Below are 27,204 nucleotides of genomic sequence, written 5' to 3' on the forward strand. Positions count from 1 at the left end.
GGGCGGACGGGCGGGGGGAGCCGGCGGCCCGCGTCGCGCCCCCTCCCCGCCCCCGCGACCCCGGCCTCCCCCCGGGGGCCCGCAGCCCCCACCCCGGGCGCCCAGGCCCGCCCGCCGCCGCACAAAGCCCGCCGCCCGCGCCGAGACGCTCACCTGGCCGCCGCCTTCCGCGCCCGCGCCCGCCGCCGAGGGAGGGGCGGGGCCGGCGGGGCGGGGCCGGGCGGGGCCTCTCCGCGCCCACAAAGGGTCGCCATGGCGCCGGCCGCCCCGCCCGCCGATTGGCCGAGTGCGGGGGCGGGGCCTCCTGTTCAAACCGGGGGCGGGGCCCGGCGCGCGAGTTCCCGCGCGGCCGCGTTGGCCGTTGGGGGGCCCGCGTCCTGGCCGCCCCGCCCCCGTCCGCTCCCAGGTCTCCGCGCGCGGCCCCGGCGCGCCGGCGCAGGGCCTTCGGGGCGGGGCGTGGCGGGAGAAGACTGGGACTGGAGGGGAGGGTGAGGGGACTCGGAGCAGTGGGCCTGAGAGGGGGGGGACGGGAGGGTTGGGTGGGAGGAGTCAGAGCCGTGGGCTGGAAGGGGAGGGGAGGAGAGGGTGGGGGGAGTCAGAGCTGTGGGAGGAGGGGGGAGCAGCAAGGGGCAGCAGCTCCCCTTCCCCCCCCTCCCCCCCCCCCCACCCCCCCGCCCCCAGCCCAGGTCACTGTAGGAACTTCCCCGGTTTCACGTAAGAAGTGAAACCATGAAAGTCCAAAGCAGGGGAGGTTTTTAAAAAATTTTCTCAGGGGAAAAGGTAAATAGAGGAGCAAATCCTGACTGTTAATTCAACCAACATTGCTCTTGTGCAGGCCAGGGCTGCAGTTACAGGGAGTAAAAGCCCTTCTGGGTCTGCTGTGTCACGTGATGGGGGGGGGTGGCTGTGAGTGTGGTGCCCCTCATGATGTCAGGAAAAGCCAAGGTGAGGTGGGCACCCTAGGCACACGGGCCTCTGGGAAAAAGGGGGCATGGAAGAGGGAGAGAATTCCGGGCTGGAGAGGAAGGGAGTTTAAGGGAGGGGGTGAGCTGGAGATCACTGGAGGGTTGTGCAGAAGAGGGGCAGGTTCTGAGGGGGGCCGGGAGAGCATCGCTGTGGAGAACACATCTGGGAGGGGGAGAGGGGAGATGTAGGGAGGCCACTTAGGGTACGGCAGCCCTGGGGTGGGGGGACTATGGGCTGTGACCAGTGTGACCGCACAAATTTAAAATGTCCGTTTGTCAAACAGTGGAAAAGCTAGGGGGAGATTTTGCTCCTAGCCATATGCCACATGCCCCTTAACACACGTGAAAGCAAGGTGGACGAACCAATAGAAGGTGGGCACAGTTCAGTGCCTAACTGGTGAAGAGGCCGGTGCTGGGCCTCAGAATACGAGCCGAGCATATTCGACTACCCTAGATGCCGTTCGTGCTATCAGATGGGCAAAAATCAAACATCTCTGGAGTAAGGGTATCCAGAGCCACCACTCTTTTTCACCCAGCATGTTCAGCATTAAATGAAAACAGGCAGAGCTAGACACAAAACCAAAAATGAGGGAAAAACAAGGAAAAAAAAAAAAACACCCACATAATACTAACAGACTCATGGGTGATCCTGATACTGGAATTATCAGAGGTTTAAAAACAGCACTCATTTTCTCCATGAGAATTAATGACAAGGAGAACTAGGATGTATTAAGAGGACCCCAATGGAAGACGTAGCAGCAATCTTACACGAAGCGTTCTGGAGAATAAGGAAGGAAGTCTTCCCACCGAGAGGACCGACATCGCCCCGGTGCTAAAGCTTGAAAGGGTGGGGGTGGCAAGAGGGAGGAAGCACAGGCCGAGCCCTCGTCAACTTCCAACCAAAATGTCGGCAACTCCAGCCCCGTGAGAAGATGACCATCACAGCCACGTTAGGGTCATTCCGGTGGACAGAAGGTTAACGTTCCAAACCAACCAAAACAATTCCCGACGTTAATAAAACGCAGGAAGAAAAATAGCTGAAAATCTCCATAGGTGGAGAAGAATCCCCTGATGGCATGAGCCCACATCCGTGATAAGACACGTAGCAAACTAAATATACAAGTGCAAGGTTAGGAGCAGTGCACAAGGCCACCCCTCACTTCCGACAGGCACTGCAAGTTGGGGGCCGCCAGGACCACCCTGAGTTCAATAATTCAGTACAAAGACTCACCGAACTGGTTGAAAGCTTACAGTCGTGGTCTATTACTGAAAGTGTGCCCATTAAACTCCTGCAGGGGAAGAAGTTCAGGGGGCAGGGACCAGGAGGGCCCCACGCCTGGGGCTTCCACACCAAGTGACCCGAGGCCCCCTCCCTGTATTCTGCTCTGCGGTGTGGTCCCTGCACCCCCCTCCAACACTCGCCACCGCAGGCAGGACAGCCCAGGGGTTTCGGGATCACCTCCCAGGACCCGGGGCAAAGAACAGACCCCTCCTTGGGCAAGGCCCATATTTCTGCTACACAACAAGGGGGCTCACTCCATCGAAGTGAAGTGCGTTTACAAGAACCTACGGGCAGTGCCACGGTGACTAGTCAAACAGTGAAAGCTTCCTCCTGGGATCAGGAGTTAGGGGCGGATTTCTGCTCCCACACTTATACCGGACATTGTGCGGGGAGGGGGGCTGGGGGTGGCAAATAGGCGAGGAAAAGGATTTGCAAAGAACTGAAGTCATTATTCCCAGACGATCGGTTTTCGAATGTAGAAAATCCACAGAACCTCATCTTAGCCTGGAGCGCTGCCGAAACCAGAGACCCCAGACTGGGGACTGAGACCCTCGTGATTTGTGTTCTCACAGTTTTGGAGTTTGGAAGGCCAAGGGGAGCGTTCGGCCATCCTGGTTTGGTTTCTGGTGTCCACAACGGGACAGGAGTGCCCGGAAGGGGACAGGAAGGAAGAGAGGGAGAGCTTTCCCTGTGCTGAAGCCAGCAGCCCTGCCTTCCCAGCTCTTTTAACCTTAATTACCTCCTAAAAGCCCTGCCTCCAAAGACCGTCACACTGGGGGCCAGGACTTGGACAGAGGAATTTGAGGGAGACACAATTCCGTCCATAGCAAATCTCCAGGTGAATGGATCAAATGAATAAAGATTTAAGCATGACCATCAGATAATCATATTTATATATGCAAGTAACAGGCCACTATAACATTCTTTAGGGGCGCCTGGGTAGCTCAGTCAGTTGAGCATCGGACTCGATTTCGGCTCAGGTCATGATCCCAGGGTGGTGGGATCGAGACCCGTATTGGGTTCCGTGCTGAGTGTGGAGTCTTTAATGTTTTAATGATACCGTTGCAAAGCACCAAAAACATCGGCACCAGATAAATCTAACTACAGATGTGTAAGAACCGCCCCTGGAAAGCGCAAAGCCCTGCTGGGAGGTCAGTGGCTGTTTAAGTTGGGGAATGTAGTGGGGCCCCCGCTGGAAACTCACCTTCGTAAAGATACAGGTTCTCTCAAACCTACCTTCAGTTCAGTGCCCTCCGAATCCCAGCCCTCACTTGGATTCGTGGACACTGACAAGTTGATTCTAAAATCTGTATGGAAAGGCAAAGGGCCAGGGACAGCCAGGAGGTCTTGGAGAAGGGCGGCCACACTGTGAGCTGGGACGGCCGCTCCGGAGAACCGTGGGACAGACACCTGTTCACAAAAACACTTGTACCCGAATGCCCATAGAAGGGACTCTCCATTACAGCCCCAAAGGGAAAACAACCCAAGCGCCCCCAGCAGGAGAATGGGCATGAGGGGCGGGGCCTGCACCACCAGGCCACACCGCCAGCTAAGCCGTCACTGCCCAGGGCAGCATGGATGGATCTCAGCACAGAACATTGAGAGAAAGAAGCCAGGCTGCAGAGCGCACGCCCATTCCACAGATGGAAAGTCCAGATCAAGTGGAGCTATTCTGAGGAAGGGGACAGTGGGCTTGGGGGAGGCCCCGGGAGATTTCTGGGACCCCGAGACTGTCCATACTTGGTCTGAGTGAAGGTGGCTAACATATGTTTGATACGGTCCCGTTGGGGACATTCTCTACTCGTGCTCCAATAAGTAAGCCGATTAAGACGTCTAGGGCAGGGTCCACAGAGGCGGGGCCCAGCGGCCAACCCAGGCGATGCACTGGCCACGGGCCCAGGCGGCTTCGAGCCTCATGTCTGCCTTTAATCCTGGGGACTCCTTACCACATGTGTGTCTGAGCCGGTCAAAGAATCCAGTCTCTTCTGTACTAAAGAAAACCGTGCATGTGGCTCTCCGGCCTCTTGCAGAGTCCCCTCTACAGAGCCAGCCCTGCATGTGCCGGGGCCACGTCCAGGCAGAAAGAGGGGAGCCACAGCCCCTGCCTGTCCCCTCGCACTCTGGGACACCTGGGCTCGCCTGGGACCACGCTCTGGGGGGGTCCACTTGTCGGCTCCTGTCTGGCAGGTAGATAGAGGTGGGGTGGGGGCGTGACAGGCCCGGGCACAGTGTGGGGGTGGGGTGGGGGGGTGACGGGCCCGGGCACAGAGGAGACTCCGAGGCTGTGAGCCGTGTGGCCCTGCCCCAGAAATGCTCCAGGCCCACCTGCTGGTGTGGACCCTCGCTGGACCCCAACCCTGACCCCCCACCCCCTTTCCCAGAATCTCTTGTCTGCTGCTGGAGGGGGTGGGGACTGGGCAGGGGACACAAATGCTGCCAGCTAAAGTAGGTCAGGGGGTTTACCTCACCAGTCCGGCCTCATCGCCCAGCCCTCTGGACACGGCCACGCTTACACTTACACTTTGAGGAGTCAGCTTCACGTCGACATCGGGAACATTGCTGCCGGCATCAGTGTGTCACTTGTGAACCTTTCCTACGAGATGTCCTCAGGTGGGCAGAATCCTGGAAGTTTCCTTGTTGTACTCTGTTGTTTACGAAAATTAGAACAAAGAAAAAGGATGACATTAAGAAATGCTTTCCTTTATGTCGTTTAGTTTTGTGCTGCTCAGAGCCGCCCTCATCACAGACGGGCTGGATGTGCCGCAGGGACAGAAATCCGCCCAACTCTCTGGGGCTGCACGGGAAGGGGGGCGGGTGAGCCGGGCCCGGGAGCCCAGGTGGACAGGAAGCGCGTCGGCCTTCGGCCCCTCGTCTCCTCCCCGCACGCCCAGCCCCGGCCAGTGCCACTCCTCTGCCTGGGTCTCTGGCCGGGGACCGTGCTGTTCTCTGCCCGTGCAGACCCCACCCCCAGCTCCCCAGCCTCTGTGTTCCCGACCAGGCGAACAGCCCAGACCCCCTCGGTGCCCAGGGAGACGGTCGGCGGGGGCTGGGCATCTCCCTTGAGGCCACCGGCACCAGCCGAGCAGGGGAACCCTCCCCTCTGTGTGGGCCCAGGCCTCAGGGGCAGGCAGAGGGTCATGGACCGGCACCCTGAAAATGCCCCTGGCATTCCATCCCCCCAGCATAACCTTGGGGTGCACACAGGCCACACGGTGCCTGAACTCACAGATGCCACCAGACCCTCGGGGTCCCCTCTGCCCACCCGCTCCCCGCCCCCACACCTCTGAGGCTTGCCTCTCCACGCATGACCTCCAAGGGTGAGCCCTGTAGGTGGGCATCCTCGGAGGGCTGGGACTTGATTTTGTTGAAGGGGCCCTCGGTCTCCTTACAGGGGTAACTGCTAGCTATGCCCACGTGCCCCCGTCACCATCCGTGTCAGCCACTGGGTGGCCCCATCTCGGGGACCCCTAGAGGCCTGTTGGCCCACCTGCCTGCTTTTCCTCTGGGCCTCCCTGGGCCCCCCCTGCAGAACCCCATCTCTGGTTCCTCCTCTTCTCCCCCCTCCAGACGTTGCAGTGTCCCAGGGCCCAGTCCTCAAACCACTTCTGTCTACACCCTACACATCTGAAATGGAAGTCTGCCTCCCCCACCCAAAGCATCCTGTTCCCTTTACTGGTTCAATCAGCTGCTCACCACTCCGCCAAAGACCTTGGGGTCCTCCCGACGCCTCTCTTTTGCTCATCTCTGCCTCCAATCTGCAGCCCTCGGTCTGCCCACGGCCTCTGCCTGGCTCGGACCCGTGCCAGGACCCTCCAACCACCCCGGAGAGCCCACTCCCACAAATCAGCCGTGTCTTCGCACTCCGCCCCCTTTTTCCTCCTTCCCTTTCCCGCCGTGGGGACCAGCCTTTGGCTGTTGGGGACCGCACAGGAAAATCCCCGAACGAATGGAGAAGGGCGCCAGTGCAGCTCAGCCCAGCGCTGGGGTGTCGGGAAGGTGGAGCGAGCAGAGGACACTCAGCTTAACATACGGGTCTGCACGCGGGTTTGTGGACACACGCACAGATCTTCCGGCTCTGGAAACGGTGCCGCCTGGTGACAGCAGGCGTCCCTGGGCCCGGCTCTCACTCGCACTGCTCTCCGCTGAGAGGAGCTGGGGCCCCTCCGGGAAAAGGCTGAGCTGAGTGAGCTCGGCATCTTGTACCAGAAGGTAAGGAGGTGCCTAAACAAAACGACGTGTCCAAAGGACGCAGGATCCCACTGAAAGTTGCGGACGGTAGGCCCTCGAGTAGGACAGCAGCCCAGAATCCGTGCTGACATCAGTCCAGATGTAAGAAGGTACATCCCCAAGAGGGAAGGGAACCCCGGCCTCGTCAAAGAAATCACAAACGCCGTCCCTATGAACTGCTTCGTAACTACTTACTAATTAATGAGTGCAAGGTGCTCAGCAGTTATCTTCACAGGGAGGGGTCTTGGCAGGTGTTATCTCACCCAAGTGGCGAGACCTCACGCGAGCGGTGCTGGCTGGATGGGCACTCAGGGCCTCCGGCAGGCGGGACGTGAGGAGAAGGACACGGCCTCGCCTCCCGGGGGCCCCACAGAAATACAGAAAGCACAGGACACAGACGCAGCTAAGGAAGGGGGCATTCTGCAGAGACACGTGCAGCATGTCAAGATGGTGGGGATGTTAGATCAGTGGTGGTTTCCCGATTTTTCAGACCGCACTACGCTTATGCAGGAGAGACTCCTTATTCTCAGACGGTGCAGAAATAAATAGTTATATGGAAGGAGAGAGTGAATAATAAGGAAAATGCCATAAAATGTTGACAGTTGGGGAATCTAGGTAAAGAGAGAGAACATCCAGAATTTCTTAGTACTAAGTGTACCACTTTTCTGCAGATTGGAAGTTATTTCAAAATGGAGAATTGGATAAAAGCAAAAACAATCCCGCGTAGTTTCCACGGGTGCCTATGTGGCCAAGCCAATGTTTAGGAATAGTCTGGAGGAGTCTGCAAAGGTGCCCGTGACGATCTCAAGGGAGGAGAACAGGATTGGAGGTGGGGGGAGGGGGCGGACGAGCGTCAGCAGGGCCCGTGACACCCCAGCTGCCTGCACGGAGGTATCACAGGCAATTCGTAAGAGCAAACGTGGGTGTGAGAGTACAGGAAAGAAAATAGCATCCCTGTGAAATCGCAGAGAAGCCGAGGCGGGTGCCAGTGTGAGAGAGCAGAAGGAGAGGAGGTTTGGGGGGGGGGGGCTGCCATGCCCTCTGAGGGGGGCGGGCCCCGGGCACAGAGCAGGGGGGTATTGCAGGACGACGTCACTGGCCCTGACGCGGCCAAGGAGTGGGAGGCAGGTGCAGGACACGGAGGCCCTCCCCTTGGTACGGGCTTTCTGGTTCCGTGTCTTTGCCCACAGTCATAGAGCGACTGCAGCAGCTCCAGACCTTGCACCTGGCCTCGAAGCGGGTCCAGGGAAAGAGAGAGCCTTTCCCCCAGGAGGCAAACTGAGTTCCAGGCCCACCTCTCACTGGTCGAAATTGGATATGCGCCGTTCCGATGGCATCGGGCTGAGACTCAAAGGCTCTCTAGGTGTGGACACGAGCCAGGGACTCCCGGATGCAAACGCTCTGACTCAGGAGCCATGGGGCTGGGTCCCTTCTGTATTTAAAAAAAATTTTTTTTCTTAATCTTTATTTATTTTTGAGAGAGAGACAGAGTGCAAGTGGGGTGGAACAGAGAAAGAGGGAGACACAGAGTCCGAAGCAGGGTCCAGACTCTGAGCTGTCAGCACAGAGCCCGACACGGGGCTCGAACTCACGAACTGCAGGATCATGACCTGAGCCGAAGTCAGATGCTCAACCGACTGAGCCACCCAGGTGCCCTTGGGTCCCTTCTGTGTTTAACAGGGCCCCTCAGTGATTTGGATGTAGGCTGACATTTAAGAAATCAGAGCCCACCCTGGGCCCAAACCCAGGGGCAAAAGGACAGGCTGGGCAGGGCTGCTCACCCCCAGGCTGATCAGGAATGATCATGATGCAGGAAGGGGACTGTCTCCTGAGCAGCACGGACAACGGGTGCCCTGCTGACCTCCCACCTGACGGCTCGGGGCTGAGGCTGCTGGGAGGCAGATCCTGAGCTGCCAGGCCCCCTCTGCCGCCCTGTTGCCTCAAACGACACCGGACTGGGCTTGGGGTGGGGGGGGGTGCATCTGGGTTTCTCCCTGCCACGGGAGCCGAGGATCTCAGCCTCCCCCTGCCCCCTCTGAGCCATGGTGGCCCCAGACTGTCCCTTCAGGGGCTTTGGGGCCACAGTCTGATGCATCTTTGTTTTTTTAAACTGCTTCATTGAGACATAATCACGTACCGTACAGCATACCTCTCTGAGGGTACGAGTCAGTGGTTCTGCCACAGTCACAGGTATGTGCAACCAGCCCCCCAGGAAGAAGCCTGTCCCCTTTAGCTGTACCCCCTACCGCCCCTCCCAACTCTGAACCTGCTCTGTCCTCACAGATTTTCCCATTCTGCACATTTCAGAGAAGTGGAATCCTACTCCACGTGGCCTTTCGTGTCTGCTTCTGTCTCTCCCTGCTGTTCCTGAGGTCCGTCCGTGGCCCAGCTGCCCTCCGGGTCCGTCCGTGGCCCAGCTGCCGTCGGGGTCCGTCCAAGGCCGAGCTGCCCTCCGGTCCGTCCGCGGTGCATGTAGAGTGTCAGTATTTCACTCTTCTGGACTCAGCCACGTCCCACCGGGGGATACACCTCATTTTGCTGGCCTGTTTCCACCCTCCGGCCATCGCGAGCGTGCCCCGTGGACCTCCGGGTGCGCGTCCCCGTGTGGACGGTGCCGTCAGCCTCGGGAGGCCCCAGGCGTGGTTCTGCCCGGCAGGGGGTGACGCCTGAGTAGCCGTTTGGGGGGCCGCCAGGCTGTTTCCGGGAGCAGCCGCCCCCTCTCCGTCCTGCCGGCCGTGTGCCAGGGCTGTGACCTCTGCGCGTGTGCACCAACACTCGTTACCGTGTGCCTCCGTGGTCCCGGTGGAGTCTGCGGAGGGGGCGCAGGGCGGGCGGCGGTGCCTCCCGGGGGGACTTGCTGCCGCCGCCCGCTGCCCTGGCGTCGAGTCTCTGCCCCGCTGGCCTCCGCCCCCTCCCGGATCCGCGAGGGCGCCCCTCCCGGAGCCCAGTCCTGAGCCCCACCCCTGCCCCTGGCTTGGGGACTGATGGCACTGTCAGTGACGGCGTGGCTGTCGTTCGTCGCCAGGGCTCAAGGCCACTGGTCGTTTCTCTCCTTAGACTCAGCTCTGCGCGCGGGAGGCTTTCGGGGTCAGCAACCCCCCTCCGCCCAGGCGGCAGGGCTCCGCCGGCCCCGACCGTGGCCTCCTGCGCCTTCCTCCCTTAGAACAAGAGCGGGGCCAACGGGGCCGTGCTGCCCCCTGGTGCCCGCACGCGGCACCTGCAGGGGCCGCCGCGAACTCGGCACCTCCCAGGACCCCAAGAACAGTGTCTAACCTACTTAGAGCATACACCCTGTGTCAGGCCAGCTTAAGCCAGGGACATACATGATCTCAGTTAATGTCCCCGGCGGCCCTGCAGGCATTTCCCCAAACAGGGAAGACACAGGGTGGAGTGACCTGGCCAAAGCGAGCTGTCCTCAGGAGCCCATGTCCCACGGCCAGCCCCGCCTACTCCCTGTGCACCACTCAGGAGAGCCTGCACACACCCCTCCCAGGGGCAAGAGGCTTCGGGGTCGGGGACATGCCACCCCTTCTAGATCGACTGAGGACCGAGGGGCCCGGAACTCCCGGCTGCGCCCTTCCGGCCTCTCCTGCGGGGTCCACCCAGGGTGTGCACCTGTGGACCAGAGCCACCAGCAGTGCCCGGAGGGTGGGGTGGGCTGAGGAGGGGCCCCACCTGCACCTGACGTGCTGGTGTATTTGTCAGGGCAGGAACAGAGGGTGCCCGGTAGGTTGGTCCTATGTGAGGGTTCCGTGTGGGCTCCCCAGCTGGCACGGAGCTCGCCCACACACGTGGCCATCTGGCCCCCGTTGTCCCTCGAGGAACAAGAGGGGACTACTCAGGCACAGGCCGTGTCCAGGGAGCTGGGAAGGCCGTAGTGAGCGAACAGCGGGTGGCCCCATCTGGGGACACGCTTGAGGGAAAGAGCCTAGGAGTGAGGGTGGTGGGCTCCAGGTGAGGGGGGGTGCCACCCTGCAGGGGTCTCAGGGCTCCCACCTGGGGCGCTGGCCTTGGGACTGTGAGGGTGGACCTCACTGCCGGCGTCCCTCCTCCCTCCGGCGCCCAAGGGAGCATTTCGTGGAGGGAACAGATGGAAGAGGGGAGAGGGGGACCCAGAGTGAATGAGTGAGGCAGTGGGAGGTGGGAGGGACAGGGAGAGGGGGTTAGGGACTGGGGGGGTGAGTGGGGGAGTAAGCGGGGGGATGAGAAGGTGGAGGGTGGAGGGGAGTGGGGGGTAGGGTGAGTCGGGAAGATGGGGGCATGGTGGGGGGCGAGTGAAGGTCTCATGTTTGGATATCTGGTCTGCTCACCAGCACAGCCCCACTGCTCACCAGAGAAGTTTCTGGAAGCAGCACACGTCAGATGAAAACACGAGAGGCCTGCGGTCAGCGAGTGAGGACGACACTATCGCTAATCTTCAAGGAGGGGAGCACAGCCAGGCGGACGGGACAGACCAGGCCAGCCCGTGCCCACCACGTCCCCAGCTGTCCCTGTCCCGCTGGGAGTCGGGCCCGGTGCCCTCTGCCTCTTGCCCCCAAGATCTCACACTCAAGGGCAGGGCCGGCCTTGCTCCCTGGGTGCTCCTGCACCCACACCGGAGCTGGCACGTGGCCAGAGCCCAGCCCCTCCCACCTGGACTCCCCCAGCAGCCCCTCAGCTAACACTGCCGGGTGTGGATTGAGTAGTGTCTTAGTGTGGACGCCGAGCTGGTTGGGCCTTCAGCACAGAGCTTCTCCTTGTCCCCAGTGGTCACCGTCTCTCCCCACATTCATTTTCTAACCTCATGGGTCCCCATGCTGTCACTGCAGACACCCTCTGAGACCCCCAGGGAAGGGGACCCTGCGGGTCACACCCCCGGCCCTAGACCCGGGCCCACCCCGGCTCCAGCCGCTCTACCTCGTGCACGAGGCCCCGCCCCACCAGGCGTCAGTCCCCTCCCCCCCCCCCCCCCCCCCCCCCCCCCCCGCCCGCCGTCAGCGACCTATGGTGACAAGAGGAGACACCCCCCACAGAGCCCCTAGCACAGAGCTCAGACCCACGTGCCAGCGAAAGCCAACCGTCTGTTCCTTCTCTCCTGTCCGGAACGCGCTCCTGGGGTGGTACTGAGGCACCGGGACCACGCTGCCTCTCATGCTGAGGTGTGGAAAGACCCGGAAGCCCCCCCCCCCCCCCCGCCCCTCGCCCCCTGCCAAAGCAGCACCGGCCGGGGGCCCTCGGGCAGCCTGGTCACCCTGGTGCCCACGGGGAGGGGGTGCAGGCTCTGAGCTCCCTGAGGACAAAGGACAGGAAGCGGAGCACGCTGGGCTGGGACAGCTGTGAACCCAGCGCGCCTGCGCCCGTGCCCCGCGGACACTGGAGCCCAGCACGTGGCCCTGGGACAGGGAGGAGAGGCGGAGAGTCCCAGAGGAGAAGGGCGCGGACACGGAGGCCGACGCGGGAGTCGGGCCGGGGATGGCGGGCACCGCCCACAGCTGAGAGAAGAGTCTGGAAGGGATCCCCCCCCAGAGCCCCCAGAAGGAGCCCACCCTGCAGACACCTTGATCTTGGACGCCCAGCCCCCACGACGGCGGCCGGAGAGAACAAGTTTGGTGCTAAGCTGCTCAGTCTGCGCTGAGTGGTTATGGCCCCCGGCAGGACGGCGCGGGCTCAGCATGGACGCCTTGTGGGCCTGTCCGCGGGCTCCGGGCTCCGTCCCCAGCGCCCCGTCCAGGGACACCGGGCTCCGTCCCCAGCGCCCCATCCAGGGACACCGGGCTCCATCCCCAGCACCCCGTCCAGGGACACCGGACTCCGTCCCCAGCGCTGAGCGTTCCGGACTGTGCCCTGAAGCCACAGCCGTCACCCCAGAGCCTGGGCACATACCCCTCCCACGGGCTTGGAGCCCCCAGACAGCCCTAGAGGAAAACACGTACCTGAAAAGGGGAAGGTGGCATTATTTTGGTAGGAAGGCACCTGAGACTGGCGTGTATTTTCGCATTTTTATTTCCAAGTGTATCTTTTCAATGGCTCTCACTACAAAGAACCACCACGGACAGTGACCGCTGCCTTACAGAAACGAGAGCACAATGCAACACGACGGCCCGGCACAGCTCGGGGGGACCCGGGGTGCCCAGGCCCCCACGCCGGGCGCACAGCCCGCCGGGCTCCTGTTTGAGGCGTGAGCTGCAGGTGTGTGAAGTGCCCGAAGGACAGGTAGTGGGTCAGCGTGTGGTAGGTGTCGTTGGCCTTGTTACAGATAGGGAAACCGAGGCAGCAACGTGACCGGGCCTAGACGAGCCCGGACGTGACCTGACGCTGTGCGTCTTCAGGGACCCCACTTTTGGGCCCCACGGCAGACCAGGTTCCGTGCTCCACCCACACTCCATCCGCACCTGGTGGAGGGGCTGGAGGCCTGGGGCTGTCACCTGCTCACTCCTGAGCCCCCCCCGTTGCAAGCCCTCGGCGGCCTCTCCCCTGGCATTGAGGCCGGGAAGCCTTGACGTGAAGGAATGAATCCCAGCCGTTCTCCGGGCCTCTTTAGCTGAGCGTCTGACCCTTCCCGGGTGTCCGCCGGCACTCTCGACCTGGGCCACCCTACAGGAGGCCCGTCGGCTGCCCTGCTGAAGTCAGAGCAGTTGGTGCCCCAGCCCACGGCTCCCCCGAGGAGTCCCCGGCAGCCCGTGACATCAGACCTGCGCGGCACAGAGTCGGCCCAGCCGAGGGCCCTCAGGCCTGGGCTCCTGCCCCCTCGTCGGCCTTGGCTGTCCCACAGCGAGCTGGCCCTGCGGGAAGGGCATCCTGAGACGGAGCACAAAGATGCCCTGCTGTACTATCCGGTCATCCAAGCACTGCTTGCAGAAAAGCACGGGAAATAAAGTCATCACTGCACGTGACCGGGCACCGTGCAGGGCCACACTGGGCAGGCACGCGACCCCTGCCCACAGCCCTGCTGTTTGCTAGTGGCCGGGTGAGCCGGTCGGGATGTGTGCGGATGAAGAGGCCGGCCTGCCAGCCGCGCGCTGCCTGGGCGAGCCGCCTCCTGTGTCGGCCCGGGTGGGAGGAGCCTGGGGGGCCGTGACCCTGATGGGCCGACAGAGAGCGTGGCTCCAGGAACGAAAGATCCTGGCAGGTTTCCCAGAGGGGGGCTTCTCGGCCAGCGCCATGGGCACTCATTGGCAAGCTCAGCGGACGGGGAAGCCACACCACCGCTCCTGGGCTCCCACGCGGGCTCAACACGACTCTTCACCCAGCCTCTCCAAGGTGCACGGTGAGCCCCACGCACGCGGCTGTGGCTCCAGGGGCTCGACGATCCTGGGGATCGCGTGGCCGTTAGTGAGCGTCGTGGGCAGGGGCGCCTCCTCTGAGTCCTTGGAACACGTGAGCTTGACAACGTCTGTCCTCACGGAGCACTTCCTCCATTCCCTGTGGATCCTGGACACCTCTTGCCACGAGTGGCCCGTGGCCAGCACGTAGATGATGGGGTCGGCCACGCCGTTGGCCGTGGACAGGCACAGGAACACCGCGGAGGTCGTGTACAGGTTGGCTTCGAAGGCGCACATGGAGCCCGGGTCTCCCTCGTAGTAGGAAAAGGCGACGGCCTTGACGAGGAGCACCAGGTGGTAGGGCGCGAAGCAGATCAGGAAGATGAGCACCACCGCGATGGCCAGGCGCTTCGCCTTGGCCTTCTGGGCGGCGCTCAGGCCCGTGCTCAGCTTGATGCTCCTGAAGATCCGCTGGTTGGTGAACGCGATGACGGAGAGAGGGACGGCGAACCCCACGGCGAAGCGGGAGTAGCAGTAGCTGGCGACCCTGGTGTTGGTGGGCAGCGTCTCGAAGCAGGTGTCCCCGTCTTCCATCTCAAACACCGGGTAGTGGATGAGGCCGACGACGAGGAAGACGGACGCCGAGATGAGGAAGGCGGTCCTCTGGTGGCGGCGGCCTCGGGTCTCCAGGGCATACACCACCGCCGCGAAGCGGTCGCAGGAGACGCAGCACAGGAAGAGGATGCTGACGTACAGGTTGCAGAAGAAGATGTAGGCCGTCACCTTGCAGGCCCACGGGCCCAGGGTCCAGCGGTGCTGGTTCCGGATGTAGACGACCCAGAGGGGCAGGGTGCCGATGTAGAGCAGCTCGCACAGCGCCAGGCAGAACAGGTAGACCGCCAGCACGTTGCCCTGCCGCGCCTGCAGCAGCGTCAGCCACGCCGTCAGGCAGTTGGCCGGAAAGCCCAGCAGGCACACGAGGCTGTACGCCACCACCAGGACCACTCTGCTGTCCTCGAAGGACACGTTACAGGGGCCCGTGCCAGGAAACGGGGTCGCCGAGACAGGGCCGCTTACTAGGGTGTCGTTCCCTGTGGGACAGAGACAAGCGTGAGGACGGGAGCGCCTGGGAACCAAGAGAACATACGACTCGTGCTCGCTCCAGACCAGAGGCACCAGGCGTTTAAGGGTTCTCCAAATGCCTGTCAGATTTTTGGGCTCCAGCCTGGCGGCGGCACGGCCCGTGGGCCGTGTGACGCCGAGTCCTCGTAACTCACGGAGGTCATTTCTCAAAGGGTTGCTTGTGTGTCGGAAAACAGTGTATTCTTTTTTTTTTTTTAGTGTTTATTTTTGAGACAGAGAGAGACAGAATGTGAGCAGGGCAGGGGCAGAGAGAGAGGGAGACACAGAATCCGAAGCGGCTCCAGGCTCCGAGCCGTCAGCACAGCCCGACGTGGGACTTGAACTCACGAACCGCTAGATCATGACCCGAGCAAAGTCGGGCGCTTAACCAACTGAGCCACCTGGGCACCCCCAGAGTGTATTCTTTAATTGTTGAGTGAGTGTTCTTCTGTGCACATTTTCAATAGAGTCTGGGTGCCCCCCCCCCCACCGCCCTTCTCTAGCAGCTTTCATGCTTTGACCCCCACCCTTGACCCCGGCTCGTGCACACCACCATCTTGCCTGCTTCAACCGTCAGTTATGGAGAAAAGTGATTAACCACCCTGTCGTGATGGGGGATTTGTGTACTTGTAGTTCTCTCAAGGTTTGCTTTATGTGTTTTAAGCCATTGTTAATTGGTGCGTGTGAGTTAAAAACGGTTCTGATTTCCTGATGAATCGACCTCTGTACTATTATGTCATGGTCTCTTTATCTCTGGGGTAGGCGGAATAACGCCCCCGCCCCCCAAAGACGTGCACCTCCTGATCCCAGAACCTGTGAATCTAGCAGCTTGATTGGCTCATGTGCAACTCTGGTTCCGTGGCAAAAGGAGTTGCAAATGGAATTGGGTTTGTGAATTAATTGCCTGGCACTAGGAAAAGAGGGAGGCTGCCGTAGATTGCTGGGGCAGCCTCGGTGCTGTCACAGGGTCCCGGAATGTGGGGACTTGGGGGCCGCTGGCCCTTCTGAAGAGGGAGGAAGGGGCTGCCAGCCCAGGGACGCAGGCAGCTTCTGGGAGCCGGACATGCAGGGAAACGGCTTCTCCCTGAGTCTCCAGAAGGAACGCGGCTGTGACACCCTGATTTTAGCCCATTTCTCACCTCTCATCCCCCGAGCAATGAAGATGGGCATTTATAAGCCTCTATGTTTGTAGTCATTTGCGACACAACCACAGGAAGGCAGTGTAATTTCTAATAATGCTTTTAATACTAAGTCTTTGTTTAGTACTTAATATAAAAAGAGCAGCTCTCTCTCTCGATGACTAGTCATTGGTATTTTTTTCCCCACCTTCTACTTCCAGACTGTCTGCATCCTTATGTTTTGGATGTGACACTTCCGACTGGAGTTAGAAATCTGACTCTCGCTGCCTCCCGGTTACTGATTGCAATCCGTTTATACTCTTGACATCACTGATATGGTTTTGTTGGTTTTCTCCACCTTCCTTTGTGCTCTTTTGTCTGCTTTTTCTGTTTGCTTTTATTCCCCTTTTGTCTTTTGTTATGGGTTGAACTGTGTCCCCCCCCAAAAAAAAAACACGTGGGGGACCCCTGACCCCAGCACCTTAGAACATGACTGTATTTGGGGCCGGTCTTTGCAGAGGCGGCCGGGTTCAGATGAGGCCATTTGGGTGGGCCCTAATCCCTTGGGACCGTGTTCTTATTAAGTGGGCACATTCGCACACAGGGACACGGGTGGGGAAGACGGTGTGGGGACACAGGGAGACGGCAGCCCTCCACCAGCCAAGGAGAGCGGCTAGGACAGACTCTCCCTTCCCGCCAAGCAAGCGAACACGTCTTCTGGATTTGTTTACTTCTTAAATTCTGTCTCCCGCCTCTACTCATTTGGAAGTTATTATCAAGTCTATTTTTAGGTTTTCAGAGACTACCCTGGCAACGAAATGTGCGCCTCCGTGTGTCGGGAGCTCGTCAGAGCCTACACCCTCCTGAGCGTGTGGCCCGGGAGCCCCGAGCGTTATCTCTCTGGGGCCCAACTGGCCGACGCACCGCTCCCCCCAGGGTTCCAGTCGTGTGGGGGCTCGCGCGTTTCTAGCTTCGCACGTTGGCCTTGTCGTCCACCCTGTGCGACGAGCCACGCGGCGGCCGGGCTCCTGCCGGCTCACCTGCCTCCTCTGGGCCGCCCTCCTGAGACCCCTTGTCCTGCCTCAGGACGTCCTCTGCCAAGGACAGGACCTTGCTGGTAGGAGCCCCGCGGGTCCGCCTGAGACGCCCTCTTCACCCAGGGGTCCCCCGCGGCTTTGGCACGTGGACGCCCTGTGCTCCGTCCTCTGGCCTCCGAAGCGGGGAGCAGTCACCCGTCGGTCTGGCTGTCCTGCCTTCGGACCTGTGGAATCCGAGAATGTGTCGATCCCACCAGTGTGCAGGGACCCCGGGTTTCGCCCTCGGGGCTCTGCTCGGCTGTGTCGGACACACGAGTCTCATCTCGCTGTGGGGCCTCCTCCACCTCGGCCCCCTTGTCCCGTGCCATCCAAGGAGCCTGCTGGTGTCCAGCTACAGGGTAGGAGTCCCTTCATCGGTGTCTAACTCGTCCAAGTGATACAGCTTTCATTCCTGGAAACTCCATCTGGCTCCTTTCCAAGTCTGTCCGGATGGCCTGTGGCTCAGTCTGTGCCCTGCGTGCCCCCGACGTGCCCCAGGTGCCCCTGTCGCACCCATGAGGCCGTCCCAGCAGTTGGCACCTGAGGGCTGAGGGCTCTAACCCCGCGGCACTAGCCCTCTGGCCCCTGCCCATGCGCCACAGCCCGGCTCCCTTGAAGGTGGGAGGCGGTTCTGAGCCCACGTTTGCTGGGCATTACCTGCGGGCATCGCCTGAGTGGAAGGGGCATCGCCTCCAGTCACCAGTCGCCTGGGACCCCCATCCGAGCTCTGGCGGCCAGCGGGCAGGGATCCTCGGATTCACTCCAGCCCTCACTGCCCAGGGCTGTCCTTTGGGGTCCCGTATGCAGGTGACCCCTTTCAAGCCCCACACCCACTCCCACACCAGAGCCACGGCTCACCTGCTGTCCCTGCCCATTAGGAAACGAACAGCAGTGAGTCAGGGCGGAAACGTAAAACGGCCTCTGTGCCGTCTTAGGCCTGTGAATGTCCCTGTGCTGATTCTCACTGAGGTTCAGTAACAGGGGACAGTCACCATCATGTGGCATCACACGAAGTCCGAGGGCCAGAGACGCTCAGGGCTCTGGAGTTCTGGGGACCCCAATGCCCCGGGACGGAAGGGACCGCGTCGGTGCACAGCCTCGGACACCCACCCGGCCCGGTGCCGCTGACCACCTTCCCCACCCCTGCTCAGGGTTTTCCTTCCCCTCGAGAGTTCAGACAAGCTTTCACAGGGCTCGGCCGATGTGTGACCCAGCTCTGAGGTGTTTCGTAGCAGGAACGCGTTGAGGCTGGCCGACGGGCCACCGCATGGGAAGTGGGAGCCCCAGGGAGTGCCCCTAGGGTCCCTTCACCTACAACTGGGAAGATGCCCGGACACGGGGGCCCCTGCAGCACCTGCTTGTGACAGAGGCCCCTGGAGGAAGGCGTGACCTGACGGCCACCTTTGAGTCACCACCCCGTCCAACAGCAAGAAGCCGGTGAGGGGAACAGCCCTGAGCCCCGGCTCAAGCTGCCAGAGCCCGAGGTGGGTCCTCACTGCCTTCCCTCACCGGTGCCCCTGAGGGGCAGGCGCTGTGGCGGGCGGGCGAGTCGCAAGGACGAAGCGTGCCCTCAGGCGTGAGCCCCCAGCTGTAAGCGGCAGGGACGCTGCAGACTCACGCACTGTCTGGGGACCCGCCGCGGGGAAGGAATCTGCCGCGTCCCGGGCGCCGCCCTCTCCTGCCCAGCCTGCTCTCCTGGGCCCCCTCTGACCGCCCGACCTGCGCCCGGGGCCACCCTGGACCCCGTCCTCCCTCCCCCGCCTCCTCTGGGACCTGAGACAGAAACGAACGTCTGTGTCCTTCCTGGTGACACACGCTTACCAGAGCCTTGGCCCCCGGCCCCTGCCTTTCAGTTCCTCAGGAGACGCTGGGGACGCTTGCCACACTGCCACACTGTCCCCGTTAAACCGGAAGTTAAACCCGAAGTCCCCTCGGCTCCCGCAGCGCCCGCGCCCCGTTCTGCTCAGTCCCTGGGAGTCGACCCCCCCCAGGCCCCCGCAGGAGTGGGGTCACACAGGATTTGCGTTTCTACGTCTGGCTTCCCTCACTCGGCTTCAGGTCCTCAAGGCCCGTCCCTGCCGCCACCAGTGTCCGAACGTCCTTCGGCGCTAAGGCTGGGCCGCGTGCGTTCACGCAGTCCTCCGTCGATGGAGGCCCGGGTCGTTTCCACTCTCCCCCCTTTCGGACGCACGCCGCCGAGAACTCGGGCGTGCAAACGTCACTTCGACACCCGGCTTTCACTTCTTTCGGGTAAATACCCGTAGTGGGATTGCTCATCACACGGCAGTTCTGTTTTCGACTTTGTGAGGAACCGCTGGGCTGTTTCCCGTAGCGGCCGCGCCAGCTTAACGTTCCCGCCGACGGTGCACGGGGACCCAGTCTCTTCCCGTCCTCGCCAACGCTCTGGTGTTTTGTTTTGTGAGGGTCGCCGTCCTAATGGTCCTAATGGGTGTGAGGTGGCTTCCCCCCGCCGCTCCCCGAGACACGAACAGCCATCCCCATTTACCGGCGAGGGTCCGAGGCACGGGGGCCTGGGCACTGTCGGGCCCACTTGTCAATTGTCCCCCCTCCCCCGCAGGCGCACACGAGGGCCCCGACCCCCTGGGAAAAGGGCGGGAGACAGGTGACAGGTGACAGCTCTGGGGCTCGGCACTTGGCCAGAGATGGGCATGATAGGAGACCCCGGTCCCTCGCGGTCCTGTTCCCGGTGTTTCCTAGCACCTCGAGAGCAAAGAAACGGACGCCTCCCTGTGTCTTGATGGAGACCCTACACCTTTATTGTTTCGGAGACGGTTTTTTTTTAGACAAGGCTATTGTTCACGCTAAGTTTTGAAGTAATTACCCCCATGTTGAGGTGACGTGCATTCTAGAAAAATTCTTGCAGTCCCTCCTAAGTGGTTAAAGTCGGCGGAGACGCGAAGGGGGCTCACCTGGCATACTTGAGTTGCTCTGATCTCAGAGAGGCTCTAACACGCACTCCGGCTTCTAGTACATGTCATGTGTCTTCTCGATCCTACTGAGCAGTTTGCTCCAAGAGTTCAAAGTGACCTGGACAAAGAGTAGGACGGAATGGCTTTAGGAAAATCAGATTAGATCAGAAATTAAGTCATTCAACAGATGACTCAACCCTTAGTGAGCATTTGTTATGTGTCAAATCTTGTATTTTGATATATAGATAAAACTATGTATGATATATAGGATATATAGGATATATATAGATATATATGATATATATGATACATATATGATATATAGATATGTTTTGATATATATAGATATAACAACAGATCCTCAATATACAAAGAACATCTACAAATCAATAAATATAGGAAGTTTTGGGGCGCCTGGGTGGCTCAGTCGGTTGAGCGTTCGACTTCGGCTCAGGTCACGATCTCACGGCTCGTGAGTTCGAGCCCTGCATCAGGCTCTGTGCTGACGGCTCGGAGCCTGGAGCCTGCTTCAGGTTCTGTGCCTCCCTCTCTCTCTGCCCCAACCCACTCGCATTCTGTCTCTGTCTCTCTCAAAAGTAAACAAACATCAAAAACAAAATTAAAAATGAATGAATATAAGAAGTTTCAGAGCCCGTGAGCAGATACTTTGCAAAAGACGTAATAAACAGCTCCTAAAAATCCAAAAGGTGCTCGACTCTACTTATAATCAAAGAAATGCGAACATAAACGTCAAAAGGGCAGTCTTTTCTTGCCTATCAGGTTGACGAAAACAAAGGACTCTAATTCTCAGCGTTGGCGAAAGCGTGAGGAATCGGGTGTCTTTACTGCGTTGATGGGAGCGTAAACCGGCATGAATGTTTTGGGCCCAATTGTGCAGCATGCTTCCAAAAGTCTGGGACGCACTTAACTTTCGATCATGTAAAATCCTTTCTAGGAATTTCCCCTGGTGAAACGATGACCCAAAATGTGAAGTGCATATGACTTGCAAGCATGTCACGGCACCTCCCCCCTACGGAAAGGACCGGGACCCCCAGGAGAGCGCCCACCGTGCCTGCAGGGCAGGGCGTGGGCGGGCCTGAGCTACAGCAGGGCCCTGGCAGGTGGGGGACAGCGTCCACGGCACCATATCTCGATACTTCCTTCCCAGAAGGAGGCGCCCTTATCCGCCAGAGAGGGTCTGGGAGAAGGCGAGTGCTCTAAACGCACGCTCCCACAGTGTGCAGGGCACGCCCGGAGCCCCAAGGGGCCGTGGGCTCCTGCTGTGCTCCGTGAGGCAGGCCCATGGGCCTCTCTGTCCTGCAGGGGCAGAGGCTGGGCCCAGAGGGGCTGCTGTGCTGGCCCCAGTCCCGCCCGAAGCTGCCTGGGCAGGGGAGGTGCACCCTAAGAGCGCGGTAGATTACCCGCCCAACCCCCCTTGTCGGCGTGTTTCCAGCAGTCAGAGGTCACAGGAAGCCCAGGGCGTTTGCCCGAAGCTACAGAAAGTAGCGCCTGGAAGTCAACAAAGGTGAGTCTAGAAAGTTGTTTCCCAAGTGACGTTGACCTTCTGAGCCCACGTTCCCAGACACGCTGGCAGGCGTGGGCCCGGAGGGCCGCCGCTGGGCCTTGCCCATCCCGCCCCCAGGTCTCGGGTCAGCCCCCTGCAAGTTGGGAAGGCCCTACAAGGGGGGCGGCCCCCGGGAGTTCCCTGACAGGTCTGTGGCCTGTTCTAGAAGGCCCTGCCCTCGCAGGAGACGGTCTAAGGCGCTCCCGGCTGTGACCCAGCAGGGCCCGCGTGGCGCAACCCCCCAGCACGGAGCCCCGGCCGGCCAGGGGTGAGGGGGTGGGCCCGACTAAGGGGGGCCCCCAAAGGAGGAGCTGCGGGGATGCCAGGCCACCCGGAAGCCGTCAGGACGTCCTGCAGCCCCGGGAGCGTGGGTGCCAGCAGCCTCAGCCCGGGGCCCGAGTTCCACCGTCACGACGGTGAGCTGCCTGCCGCAGGGGCTCCGGGCCCGGCCGCCCGCACGCTCACTCTCGAGTATTCTGGAAGCTGTGAGGCTGAGCCCGTCCCCGGGGGCCGCACTGCCCGGTCTCCCCCGCGCACACAGGAGCGGGGATGGGTGGGGTCTCTCGCAGCCGCTTCTGCAAACGCCCAGAGGAAGTGGTGCCCGAGCAAAACAGCGCGCTCCTCTGAGCAGAGGCCTGCGGGCGCCGCGCGGAGAGCAGACCGGTGCGGGGCGAGGGGGGTCCTGGGGCAGCGTGCTCACGCGGCCCGTGGGGGCCCGGTGCTCGTGTCCAGGTCCGGGCCGCCTCCCTGACCGTCAGGCACCGGCTGTGCGGCCCGCCCCCGGCCAGCGCCCTGGCGGCCCGCCTTCTCCCCCACAGCCTGTCCTGCTCCCTGCCCCGTGGACGCATGGCTCCGGATCTCAGCCCACGGGCGTCCCAGGGCCTCCCTGGACCTGGGGACCCCGTTTTCCGCCATGCCCTGCCAGCCACCCTTACTGCCACTACTGTCTGCTTTCCTGTGCTCCCCCCCCCCCCCCCCCCCCCCCCGCCCTGCCCCTGAAGGCGAGCAAGCCCCAGAGCCGGCCAGCGCCTCGCTCCTGCTCCTGCCCAACCTCGGCGGGTCCCTGCATCATCCCGGTGGCCGGGACACGGGGCAGCCCAGGCCTGCGTGGGGGTTGGGGGCGCTGGCCGCAGCACCCAGCACGGCCAGGGTGGCAGTGGCCGTGCCCTCTCGGCGTCCCCACCCCACCCGCCGCAGAGCACCCTGGCCGTCCCGCGGGCCTGGATGTTAGGTGGGGGGGCCAAGAGCGGCGGGGGTGGCTCCCCGTGTCCCTCCACAGCAGCTCATGGTCACGCACGGTGGCCAGTTCTTTCCGAGAGCCACCCCATGTGCGGGCGGCCGTGGGGACCCACAGAGGCGGGTGTCAGCTGTGGGGCAGGCGGAGTGACAGATCCCGCGGGACGGCCCGCTGCAGGTGCCAGGCCTCACCCAGCTGGCTGCTCCCAGCCCAGGGATGCAGGGAAGGGACAAGCCCGCCGTGCCTGGAATGCCAGCCTGGGCCTGGTGGCCTGGGGTGGGGGGTGGGGTCTCTGTCCTCGGTCTATTCTCTCGGGGAGCTACGGCAGCCACACAACCCCGGGCATGACCCTGCGCCTCCACATCCCCAGGGCCCACAGGCCCCACCTCCCCCCAGCCTGACCGGGGCTCCGGTGACAGCTGGCTCCAGTCCCCTCGCGGCTCCTTCTGGTCCCCCCGCTCCGCTCCCAGCGAGCACCCTCACCGGCCGCTGTTCAAACACAACCCGCTGAACGAGCGCATCTCCCACCACGTGCTGCACCTGCAGCCCGTCCCCCCAGCTTCTCAAATATATTCCTCAGCTCTGACGACAGGACTTTCAAACAGACCCCGAGGCACAGCCACGGGACACACACCGTCTGTACCCCGCCCTGACTGTGGCCCCCGTCCCGACACGTTGCTGAAAGCCCCGGGGATCATCTGTGGTTTCTGGGGCCGTTTCACGAACACCGCTGGACGTTTCGGGTTCTTCCACGTTCCCCACATTCTCACACCCAGCCCTGACTTCGTTTCTGTGTCCCAGCTGGGAGTTTCTGCGCTCCCGGCCCTCATGGCACACAGACCACGTGTGTTTCCCACGCCCGGTGGCCAGGCCACTACTCTTCTCCTTTTGATAGACTCTTTTTGAGTAGGCTTTACAGCCCAGCGTGGGGCTCGAACTCACGACCCCGAGATCAGGGGTCACGTACTCCGCCGACTGAGCCGGCCAGGCACCCCCTCCTCGCATAGATTTTAATTGCGAGTCTTAAAAATTCATTTGCGAGGGCGCGCGGCCGGCTCAGTGAGTAGAGCACAGGTCTCCCGACCCTGGGGTTTGAGTGTCCTTAAAAATAATTGTTTTAATTCATTTCATGTCTTCGGCAACAAGCTTGATGCCCATCCATCTTTATTGTCGTGTCCCCCTCCGCCCCAGGTGGCTGCCTCCCCCCTCCTCCTGGCAGGTCCCCTGAAACCCTCCTGTCACCTTCCTGGGCACACACGTACCTGGGAGAATGTGGGGTCTCACTCCCCGTCCCGGCTCTCGGCAGGTACGGAACACCCCGCTGGCCTTGGCCCCACACCGGACGGCGTCCTGAGGGGCCCCAGGACCAGGCCCTGCGGCCAGGCTGACTGTCGCCCCAGCGGAGACCCCGCTGTCCCGCCTGTGCTCCTCATGCCCACGTGGCCCCAGCAGCCCTGGAGGCCGGGGAGCCAGACGCTTTGTATTATCACCCGCCAAACACCCTGAGAATCAGCCGCAGTCCCACAGCGGCCAGGAAGTGCCACTCCCCGCCCCGGAGAGGAACCTGCCTCTGAGCTCCGACTCGCTGGCCCCCTGGAGCAGCGACCACCGCGAGAACTCGGAAGAGGCCGAGCGAAGGACCCCAGGTTAAGACCCTCGACCAAGCCCCCACCTTTGTGCCCACAAATCACCCCAGCCCCCCACCTGTCCGGGCGCCCCCCCCGCCGACCGCTCCCCAGCACATGGAGCCCACGACTTACTCAGGGAGGCAGACCTCATGCTCAGCTGTGAACTTTCAGGAAGTAGCAGGGGTCCAGTGATCTCTCGCAAACTCTCCTAACTGCAAACGGGCGGGCCCAGGATGGCCGGCGGGGTTGGGGCGTCCGTCATCCGCCTGGCGCCTTGAACTCTCCTGGAGGCAGATGCAGGGAAGCAGCCCAGACCTACTTCTCCTTGCGGCTCGTGGCGGTGACAACATCAGACACAGGCCACACGCTCCGCATTCGCTCAGGACCTTCCCAGCTGGCTCGGCCCACAGGCGGGAGCAGCTGGAGGGACCGCTGGTGCGCGGCCGACCCAGACACCCGGCTCCTGCCCTGGCCCCCGGTGCGCCCTCCCCTGGCGGTGGTTGACAGGGTGACCTCCCTCCTCACTTCCCGTGCCCCGGGGCGGGGCTCCCGCTGGAGGCAAGGGGCCCGTGCGCCCTGTCCTCGGCTCGGCGTCTGGCCCCAGAGCTCATGCCGGCTGGGCGCAGCGGACTTCGCCGGTGGGATCTCTGTGAGGGGCCACACGGGTTCCCTGGGACACAGCGTCCTGCACCGAGGCGCTGCCCCGCCCTGGCGGGCCCAGCTGCCGGTCCCCCGTCCGGCTCACAGGACCCCAGGCTGAGGCACCCGCAATCCAAACCCCCACCCCACTTTCCTCGGGAAACGCTAGGGGGCTGCCGGTGATCCGCTGCCCTCCCCCACTGCCAAGGCCTGACCCGGTCCTGACTCTGTCAGTCCAGGGGGCGCAGGGATGGGCCCCCCGCACTTCTCGGGTGGCCGTGCCCAGCCCTGCAGCAGGGACAGTACGTGGGGGCGGGTCTAAGGCAGCCGCACCCCCAGGCGTGTTCGGGGCCGGGAGGGCCCCTGTGGGGGGTGCCCCCAGGCCGCCCTTTCTCTAAGGGACTCTCGGGACTCAGCCTGCCACCCTGCAGGCTCTCGTGGCTCCGGGCGGGGGTCCGCTCGGCCCGGCCCGAACAGCGATTGGGCGTGAGTGGCTGTCGAGTATCTAGAACGCTGGGCCTGGAGTCCACGCAGGACTGGGCGCAGGGCGCACCTCAGCCTCCCAGAAACACCCGCCTGGGGCCTGGCCACTGCCCACGAGAACCACGCGCCTCCCGGGTCTCCGCCCCCGGCGGGTGGGGCCGCGGCTCGGGGTGGCCTGGGAGGTCTGGCCTCAGCAGGGCCACAGCCCCCATCCGGCCGCGTGTGCCGGGGATGGCGGGGGCCGGGCCGGGCCTCCGCGGAGGGGTCCGTGTCTTCCGGGGCTCCCCTGCGGCCCCGCTGATGGGTCCAGGTATGACACAGCTCCAACCTGCACCACCATCGGCTCTGTGCCCCGGTGGCCGGGTCAGGGACGGCGGCCGGTTCAAGTTAGGTCCGCTGAGCCCTCCACCCCCACCGCTGGTAGGGCCTCTTCCGGGGCACGGACTCCGGCCCAGCGAAGGGCGTGCGTGTGTGGGACGAAGGTCTCAGCCCCTCGCGGGGCTGCCGAGAGGCAGGGGTGAGCTCACCTGGCCGAGGGGCCGGGGGCCTATTCCCGAGGGCCGACTGCCTTCCAGGTGGGGGGAAGGGGGCCGTAGCCACCTGACGGTGCCCCCGGGGGTCACTGGCTCCTGACTCCTGCTGGGAAGGTCCCCCACGGAACCCGGCAGGACTCTGCACGCGTTGCATCGGGGCCACCTCATTCACACCGTCTCACCAGAAGCGGAAGTCATTCACCGTTTCGAGTAGGTCCTATTGTCTCAGATTGAATCTCAGAAGGTAGGGAAGGTGGGCGGGACGACTCTCTCCCACCTGCTCTGGCTCTCGGGGTGTCTGCCCAGGGCGGTCTGCACCCCCAGCCGAGGGACTCAAGGGTGTCTATTCTCCTCCCGAGTCCTAAAGTCCTTATAATGAAAAGGAGGCAGGCTGACGAGCCCTCGAGGAACCACCGCCTGGATTCAACAGATGTGAAGACCTCGGACGGGCTTCGTCTAGAAGCGTCCACGCGTCTGAGTGGAACGCAGGCCCCCGACTCAGCCCCCGGGACACTGGCGCGTCCCCCTCCGGCCCCCCCAGTGCACGCGGCCACCCCGCCTCTCACCCGCGCTCTGTGCCTCCCCGGTTGCCCCCACGTGGTCTGACAGCGGGTCCCTCGAGCCAGGGTCCGTGCGAGGGTGGAGCACCCCCGCCCGTGTCTGCTGGGCCCCTCCCCACCCCCGCCGCCCATAGGGTCGACGGTTTAAAGTGACCCGGCGGTTGGATCTGCTCGCTTGGGTCCTTCTGGTGTCATTTAACGTGTTCTTCTGTCACCTGTTTCCCAAACTAGGAAGGGGGTTCTCCCGCCTGGTTTGGGGCAGTTGGGCGTTTCTGGCGGCCGCACCTCTGGAGAGCGTGTGGTAACACAAGAGGCTCACCGCCTCCCCTCCCCTCCTCACCGCCTCCCCTCCCCTTCCTCACTCACCCTGGGAGCCTCAGCGTCACTCGAGTCCCGCCAAGGCAACATTTCACCTGCTTTGCTAAGTGCTGATTTTGCACTTGCGTGACGCTTCCACGCGTATCCGCTGGCCAGCGTGTGTGGGAGGCACCGTCGCCCCGCATGTTCCTCTGGCGAAGCTCTCCAGAGGTGGCTGAGCACTCAGAGTCTCTCTCTCTCTCATTAAGGGCTCATCGGTCTGTTCGAATGTGGGAAATTAT

General features: G+C 62.2%; 2 protein-coding genes across 5 annotated transcripts in view; both read right to left on the bottom strand.

Moving 5' to 3' along the window:
* The window catches only part of CDCA4 (cell division cycle associated 4), a 29,992-nt gene extending 9,946 nt beyond the window's left edge, over positions 1 to 20,046 (bottom strand). The window contains exons 1-2 of one of the 4 annotated variants that reach the window (XM_042944467.1): positions 19,962 to 20,046; positions 4,767 to 4,891 (exon numbers count right to left, since the gene is read on the bottom strand). The gene's annotated coding sequence lies outside the window, so the exon portion shown is untranslated. Of the gene's footprint in view, positions 1 to 153; positions 190 to 3,483; positions 3,538 to 4,766; positions 4,892 to 7,769; positions 7,879 to 19,961 lie in introns of those variants that run through there. The other 3 variants (XM_042944470.1, XM_042944472.1, XM_042944468.1) reach the window with 3 other exon arrangements.
* On the bottom strand, positions 12,438 to 20,049 carry GPR132 (G protein-coupled receptor 132). The gene is made up of 2 exons (XM_042944466.1): positions 19,962 to 20,049; positions 12,438 to 14,806 (listed from the first exon to the last, which is right to left on the bottom strand). Exons 1-2 carry the CDS (start codon positions 19,966 to 19,968, stop codon positions 13,683 to 13,685), a joined length of 1,131 nt encoding a protein of 376 aa, XP_042800400.1. The 5' UTR covers positions 19,969 to 20,049; the 3' UTR covers positions 12,438 to 13,682.
* Positions 20,050 to 27,204: the final 7,155 nt, after the last annotated feature.

Source organism: Panthera leo, chromosome B3 (assembly GCF_018350215.1).
Source record: "Panthera leo isolate Ple1 chromosome B3, P.leo_Ple1_pat1.1, whole genome shotgun sequence".
Lineage (NCBI taxonomy): Eukaryota > Metazoa > Chordata > Mammalia > Carnivora > Felidae > Panthera > Panthera leo.